Source organism: Lactuca serriola, chromosome 5 (genome assembly GCF_051521515.1).
Source record: "Lactuca serriola cultivar US96UC23 chromosome 5, Lser_US96UC23_V15, whole genome shotgun sequence".
In the NCBI taxonomy this organism is placed as follows: domain Eukaryota; kingdom Viridiplantae; phylum Streptophyta; class Magnoliopsida; order Asterales; family Asteraceae; genus Lactuca; species Lactuca serriola.
The window spans coordinates 3,361,714-3,370,121 of NC_136412.1; the positions used below are offsets into that span (position 1 = coordinate 3,361,714).

General features: G+C 39.4%; 1 protein-coding gene across 1 annotated transcript; it reads right to left on the minus strand.

Annotated features, from left to right (window-relative positions):
- Nucleotides 1-5,647: 5,647 nt before the first annotated feature.
- LOC145051802 (uncharacterized) lies at nt 5,648-8,040 on the minus strand. Its single transcript, XM_078999626.1, has 2 exons — nt 6,014-8,040; nt 5,648-5,924 (listed from the first exon to the last, which is right to left on the minus strand). The coding sequence occupies exons 1-2, from the start codon at nt 7,865-7,867 to the stop codon at nt 5,823-5,825; spliced, it is 1,956 nt and encodes a 651-aa protein (XP_078855752.1). The 5' UTR covers nt 7,868-8,040; the 3' UTR covers nt 5,648-5,822.
- Nucleotides 8,041-8,408: the final 368 nt, after the last annotated feature.

An 8,408-nucleotide genomic window follows, 5' to 3' on the forward strand; every position in this document is an offset into this window, starting at 1 on the left:
ACTTTTATTTAAAATGTTACTCTGATTTTTAAACAAAGCATAAACAAACCGGTCTTTTCTGGCCGTGATTTTGGGGATGTCATAGAATTCACCGTCAATTCATTTGTGGTGATGAATTGTGGGTTTCACTTAGTAAATAGTGGCATGAAACTAAGATCACGAATGCAGATTTTGTATAACCATAAACCTCAGTGGTAAATGCTGAGAGTCTCAGGGGTTATATTGGTGAAACGAAGTATAATGGAGAAAAATGATGGAGATGGTATAAGAAGCGAATGTACCTCTGCTCTAAAGAAAAAGAGGGACCAAGCATAAAACTCTAAACTCAATGTGAGTAGAGTAAGGTAGCTCATGATTAAAGTGAATATTACAGCCTGGATTGGGAAAACATGATTTGTATATATCATGTTATTAAGGCTTCACTCAAAATCTTTCGAGGCTTTAGTCAACATACAACAACATGCTTCTAGGGATGCCTAACTAACTGGATAAAATAAAAGAAATATACCTGCTGTAGCTCCACCATCGAGAATTACACTTATACAAAGAAAAATATTAGATTAAAAATAAAATAAAAAATAAAAATAAAATAAAATAAAATAAATATTTTTTGTATTTTGTGAGAGTTGTTTAATTGAACGAAAGAGAAATATATTTTTGGATTTTATGAATAAAAAAGAAGTATTAAAAAGAGTGTACAAATGAATACAGCCAAAATGCCTTGGAAGAAAAAAGAAGCGAATGAGTTCAGAAGGACCGAACCCGAAATAGACCGAGCGTTCGGTTCATTTCGGTTCTTGGTCGAGCCGAACCCGAAATAGACCAAACGTTCGGTTCATTTCGGTTTGCTCTATTTCGCTTCTAACCTTTATTGAAGCGAAAACGATTTGGGCACTGATTCTGCTTCCATCATTCCTAGGCCTTGTAGAATCTTGATGAAGCTTGCTTCAGGTAAAGCCTTAGTGAATATATCAGCCAGTTGATCAGTCGTTCTGACGAAATGGATTTCTACGTTGCCATCTTCGACGTGATCTTTGATAAAGTGATACCTCAGTGCTATATGCTTGGTCTTCGAGTGTTGCACTGGGTTGTGACAAATCCTAATTGTGCTTTCAGAGTCGCAATATAGTGGGATTTTCTTCATGTTTAGCCCGTAATCCATAAGCTGACTTTGTATCCATACCACTTGAGATGTGCATGATGCTGCAGCAATGTATTCAGCTTCTGCAGTGGAGAGAGAAACACAAGTTTGTTTCTTCGATTGCCAGCTAACCAATTTATCATCTAGAAATTGACATCCTCCAGTGGTGCTTTTACGATCTAAACCACAGCCACCTAAATCGGCATCTGAGAACCCTTGAACAAAGAAACCAGAGTTGGCTGGATACCACAGACCGAGAGAGGAGGTTCGCTTCAGATAGCGAAAGATGTTTTTCACAGCTTGTAGATGAGGTTCGCGTGGGTTAGCTTGGAATCTGACACAATAACAAACTGAAAACATGATGTCAGGCCTACTAGCTGTGAGATACATCAAAGACCCAATCATTTGACGATAGAGCATCATATCTGCAGCTGGCTTTTCCAGTGAGGGTGTAAGCTTTGTACCAAAGGTCATAGGCACTTTAACTTTGGAGTCTCCCATCATACCAAACTTAGCCAAAAGTGTCTTGGTGTATGCCTCCTGATTAATAAAAATGCCTTTGGGTCCCTGTCTAATGTTTAAGCAAAGTAAAAAGTTAATTGGACCCATTGAGCTCATCTCAAATTTAGTTTCCATCAACTTCCTGAATTCAGCTGTTAAGCTGGGATTCGTGGAGCCAAAGATGATGTCATCAACATAAATTTGGACTATCATAAAGTGGTTACTATCTCTCTTACGAAAGAAGGTTGGGTCAACCGAACCTTGTTTGAATTTAGACATTTTTAAGAATCGAGTCAGAGTTTCATACCATGCTCCAGGAGCTTGTTTTAAGCCATATACCGCTTTTTCAAGGACGTAACAATGATCTGGATACTTCTCGTTCACGAATCCTGGCGGTTGCTCAACATATACAGTCTCTTCAAGTTCCCCGTTGAGAAAGGCACATTTGACGTCCATCTGATAGACTTCAAAGTTCTTATGAGCTGCATAGGCAAGAAAGATACGAACAGACTCTAATCTTGCAACCGGAGCGAAGGTCTCTTCATAATCGATGCCTTCTTCCTGACAGTAGCCTTTGACCACTAGCCGTGCTTTGTTATGAATGACATTCCCCTCCTTGTCCATCTTGTTTCTGAATACCCATTTGAGACCGACAACCAAAGCATCCTTTGGAGTTGGAATAAGACGCCATACTTTGTTTCTTTCAAGCTCATTTAACTCATCTTGCATGGCTTAAACCCAGTCTGAATGATCAAGTGCAGAGTTAACGGTCTTCGGTTCAACTTTGGAGACAAAGGAGTTGAACATGCAAAACTCTACTTGAGAAAAAAGTGCAGCAAGTTTCGCTTTGATTTGAGATCGAGTTAACACCTTTTCTGAAGATTCCCTAATAATTTAACTTTGAGGGTGATCTTTGGTCCATTTGATAAGTGGTGGGTAATTTGGATCATAAGTTGGATCCAATTCTGCATTTATTTCTTCTTCTAATTCAGACAGAATGTCATCATCATTGACGTTGGTGTTCTCCCCCTCGAAGAATGACGTCTGTTCAGAATCTGGATTGGTATTCCCTCCTTTGATTGGATTCTCAAAAGAGCTTGAAGAATGAGACGATAAGCTGTAGCACCTGGTTCCTGGTACGTAAATCTTATTTGAGTATTCTCCTTCTTTTTGCCTTGGACTCGGCGAGTCATAGGTCTGACTCGCCAAGTAAGGACGGGACCCGGGACATGTTTAAGTTGGCGACTCGGCGAGTCCATATTCTGGACTCGGCGAGTCACCGCTGTTGGATGAAACCCTAAGTTGCAGGGGTTTGCACCCTATTTAAACAACATATCCGCCCCAGGCCAGCCCCCATTCACCCCCAGAGCTCCCAACCCTCATTCTAAGCTTGTTCATTGAGAGTTTAAAGCAATTGTTGTGTGTTCTTGAAGGTTTTGAGGAAAAAGGGGAAGTAGATCAAGAGGACGGGAAGGAATCCATGCATCTTTGCACTCCTTCAGCAGTTCCTTTGAGGTATAATCCGTTTTCCCCCTGTTTCTATGCTCATTATTTCATTTAAGTCATTCTTGAGCCAATCCCCAAGTTGTATGTGCAAATTATTTCGTAATAAGCTATTTGGCCCTTAGATCTAGGCATGGTTGAGCTCCAGGAGCTCAGATCTGTTGCCTTTATGGACCCTTATTGCATGAAGACCCTAGATCTACCCTTTTGGGTACATATTGAACCCTAAAACCCTTAAGGGTGAATATCTACACGTAAAGTTGGAAACTTTACGTGAGATTCGTGTTCTAGGAGTCTAGATCTGTGAATGGCATGGACTGGAATCGAGCAAATCTGTGTATTTAGCGGGTGCATGGCAACGAATCGGCGAGTCGTTCATGTGACTCGGCGAGTCTGCTCACGAGTCTCCGAGTTTGTCCCTTTTTCGTAGTGTCGAGAGTGCAGTGAGTCACAGGGTGTGACTCAGTGAGTTGGAAGCTGAACTTATCTATGGAGGAACTCGGCGAGTCGATGCCCTGACTCGGCGAGTTCAAGGCAATCTCCTTAGATCAAGAACAGACTCGGCGAGTTGTTCATACAACTCGGCGAGTCTTAGCATAAGTGTTCATCGGATGAAGATGAACTCGACGAGTTGTTCATACAACTCGGCGAGTAGGATGAAGGACTTGAGGATCAGTTTAGAAGGAGAACTCTTCGAGTCGTCGCCTAACTCGACGAGTAGAAACGGGATTCAGGGCTAACGTGTGGGTAGGGACTCGGCGAGTTGGAAAGCCAACTCGGCGAGTCGGGTCAACTGAAAGTTGACTCTGACTTTGTAGGGCATGATCAGGGGTAAAATGGTCATTTTACCCAAAGGACAGTTAGCAGTGTTTGATTGAGTATGTTGTGGGAATTGCAGCCGGAGGATTTCTGGAGCAGCAGCAGCCGCAGTAGACAATCAGTTCCCGATCAGATCAGCAGCTACTTTGAGGTGAGTTACCTTCCAGTAGCGGTAGGTCTACGGCCACAATGCCGGCCCACCAATAGGAGTCGTATGTTAGATGATTGTCTTTGTGATATCATCTAGGTTGCTACTATCTGATATGTTATATGCTAGCATGATATGTTATATGTGATAATAGTAGAGTTCGGTTGTTAGGACCGGAGGGTAGTCAGACACCCCAGAAATGTCTGAAGAATTCGATTTTATCTAAATAATAAACAACCCTATGTATTTCTTGTATTTTTGTTCCTTTATGAGATTTCCCATGTTGTTCCTATTTTGATTGCTTTGATTTTGTTGCTTGTCGTTTCTTTATCTGATTTTGCTGTTGTTCATGAATTTCTTACTGTTGCTGGGGTGTGATTTTGTTACACAGGTTTATGGTCCAAATGAGTAAAAAATTATTGTGTGTATTTTATTACGCGAATTTATGGTGGTCCAAATGAGCAAAAATATGTTTATGAGTTTCTTGTTGTTGCCGTGGTGTGATTATGAACTGATTGTGTGTTTGTATTAATTAGATGTTAAAGATCATAGTAAGTGTTTGTTTTTCAAAGATTGTACTTGTGACTTTTTTGAGAATTTAGAATGAGTGTGGTTGGACTTGATATTGGGAATGAGAATTGTGCTATAGCAGTTGCAAAGTGTGGTGAAATTGATGTGTTTATTGAATGATGAATCAAAGCGTGAGAAGCACAGATTTTTAGGTTCTGCAGGGGCTATATTTGCTGCTACAAATCCTAAATCAACTATTTCTCAGATTAAGAGATTGATTGGAAAGCTTTATAAGGATCCAAGTGCGCAGGAAGATCTTCGATTGTTACCTTTTGAAACTAGTGAGAGCTTTCATGGTGGTATTTTGATCCATTTAAAGTACTTGAGTAAGATATGGACCTTTATGACAGCAGCGAAGATTTTGGGGATACTGTTTGCACATTTGAAACAAGTGACAGTGAAGAATATCGGTCTCCATTTGTAGATTGTGTGATTGGAATTCCATCGTAAGATTTTCAAAGGCATGAGTTTATAATGTCTGGATGTATTAAGCCAATAGTTTTTGCCTATTTACATCAAGCCAACAGTCCAATACGAAAGATGTAAATCTTTAATTTCTTTACTTTATACTGTAGATTGAATGTTTTTATACAAAAATATAATGTTATAAATAAAATGGTAAATCATAAAGAAATTATTACAAAAAACGTTGTCTGAGAATAATAGTCATTTTGCATTATCAATTAGATGCAAAATCAAAGAGCAAGTTTTAGTCATAACTCATAAGTTAACTCGATAAGAGCTTCTAATTCAGTCTGCTCCGACCCCTAAATCAAGTTATAAACGTGCTAATTGTGTAAGCTTATATTTTTATTGGATATAACACAAACTACTCAGGAAAAAAAAGCTTCTCATTTCAAGAGGACATCAAATCATCTTTATAAAGTACAAGTACGTCTAACATTGAACACCCCCCCCCCCACCCCCCCCCCAAAAAAAAAAAAAAAAAAGCACAACAAAACATCTTTACAGATCTGTAATTACAGACTAACTCACAAACATAAACACACAGGCATATACATACAATACAATGGTACAAAATCTTGAAAGAATAAACAAAAAAGGGGAGGGTGTCATAAATCCATACAATTACAACCAACCAATAGGCAATAAAGTAATATAAAAAGAAAAGAAGGCAGTTCAGTCTTTTTCTTCTTTACTTGGATCGTCCAAAACAAACTCTACATACAGATTCTTGAGAGCTATTACAACTGTCGTTATCAGTGGTCCCATTATTGCTCCCTGTTAAATTAAATTTCAAAGTTAAAAGTTAAAAAGAAAAAAGGGGGGGGGGGGTTATTTTCAAGTAAACTAAGGGAGTAAAATTTGACCTCGACTGCAGATGGGAACAATGCGACTCCACCAATGATGCTTAACCCGGTGAGATAAGCACTGTGACCAGGTATGTCCTCTTGGATTTCACTGGCACCATATTCAACAAGCACCACATGAATGATGGAAATACAAATAGCAAACACGTATCGACCTTCGAGTGCCAATTGCAACGCAGCAGGAACGGTTGAGATAAAATACGGAACAATCGGGAAAAATGGGCTGATAAACGCAAGAAACGTTGACATGTACAAGAAATGAATATCAAACAGCCTAAACAAAAGCCAAGTCAAACAGCCTTGAAAGAAAGCTATCTCAGCAGTCGCCAAAAGAACCCCAGAAATGGCTTGATCAAGGACCTCAACGCACCTTGTCCTGGCTGACTTTGACACCGGGATCATACTCATAACCTGATCAGTCACACCACCCGAATCAGAGGTTATAAGTGAATACAAAACCCATATAAAAACCATCATTTGAGAAACAAAATTCAAAAGCTCAGCCGCCCCAGACACAATCGATTCCACCACCACAAAGAAAAACCTCCCGCTACCACCCAAAATCGATTTACTGCTCGCGAAAACACGAACAACCACGTCTTTTCCCTGAAACGCGATTGCTTTCGCCTTTTCGGTTATATCATTTCTACTGATTACAACTTCTTTCAACAAGTCGTTAAGTTCCGGGTAAATCTCAGCCCATTCGCGATTAGTAATCCGCTTTCTTAAACTTATTATTTTTTCGGCGTACGGATTCGGTGTTGTTAATGCGGTTGTTCTTGCTGTCATGTTTGTAAGCCTCGGGGAAAGTATTTGTTTCATTTCTTCAACGATTTCTGTCATGTTATATTGCATTGCTAAACTATCAATCTGTTCATAAACAGTTTCATATAACTGCTTTGTGTATCGATCCACCATTCCAGGAACATCGTTTTCGTTTATCCATTTCTTCAATCCAATCTTTTCCGCGTAATTGCTTTCTTCAATATGAGATTTAATCGAAAAAACAGCGTCTTTTCCTTCGATTCCAACTTTATATGAAAAGAAGGTAACCATCGTTAAAGAACCCACAATCATTCCAACAATCAATCCAATTGCAACTAATGTTTTCAATCTGTTTAGGATCGGTTTTGTAAAGATCGCGGAATAAGGGCTACGCTTAAAACTATGATTCCGGAAAGAGGAAACATATGACATGGTGGAGTCGACATTGCTAGAAGTGAACATGAACCCAATCCCTAATAGAGTAATAGCACCCAAACCACCCAATTCTTCGTACACCATTACAAAAACCCAAAAAGATAACAACCATCTTAACACAATCGAAAACCCACTTCGTTTTCGTTTCATAGGATGCTGTTTCTTCGGTTTACGACGAATTACTTTATAAAAGATATCTCTGAATTCAACTAAGGCACCTATAAAGACCCTGAACACAGATACAGGTATGGCGAGTATGGTTTCTGTGAGCCCTAATTGCAACGGCTCAGACCAAAATGAAACTAGGGTTTGTTGGATTCCTCTAAGGGGAATGGAACAAAGAATAGCCCAGAGCATCGGCCGGAGATATTGTTCGAGCAGTCTATAAACGCCGTAGAAGATAAAGAAAGCAAAACCGAAACCGGCGTGAGCCATGGCTATGTATAGTGCAAGACGCACCTGAGGGTCACCTGAGAGTGAAGAAGAATCCTCTTCCTTCTCGTCTCTGTTGGTTGTGGGTTGCGGTGGCTCCGGGGGAGGTGGTGGTGGTGGTGACGATGGCGGTGGTTTGTGGGTTGAAGCTGATCTGAACATTTCTTGCCATGGCGGTGAGTTTGAGTTGTCTTTCGGATCAGTATACGGCACGACTTCCATTTTGATTCGTCAAAAAACTAAATTTCAAGTTGAAATCGGAAGATCTATTTTCTTCTTCAGATTATGGAAATATCAAATCAATTTGAATGGTTCTTGTGCTAAACAGAGAGATATACTTACAGGCTGCTTTACATCTAAACACACATGATTAATTGACTGTAAGAAAGCTGGAAATCCAATTATTTTGATTTGGAGGTGGGGACATGCCTATTAAAACAACATTTTAATGTCGTGCATCATATTGGTCCACCATGTTTTTGTTCATATGGTCATATAGAGGTCGGCAAATTTCAACTTGAGGAAGATTTCACTAATTCAACAAATTCATTAATAAGTCAAAGCAGTAACAATATTCTTTGGAGCTGTAAAATAACTAAAAGGAAAGTGTAAAATTTTAGAAATTTGACGATAATGATTTTATAAAAAATGAAAAACGAAATTTCACAAAATAGTCTAGTCTTCATCTGTTATTTATTGGGTTTATCTATGATTTGGGTGAAGTTATCCGTTAATTGGAAGGATATCTAGTATTTGGAGTATG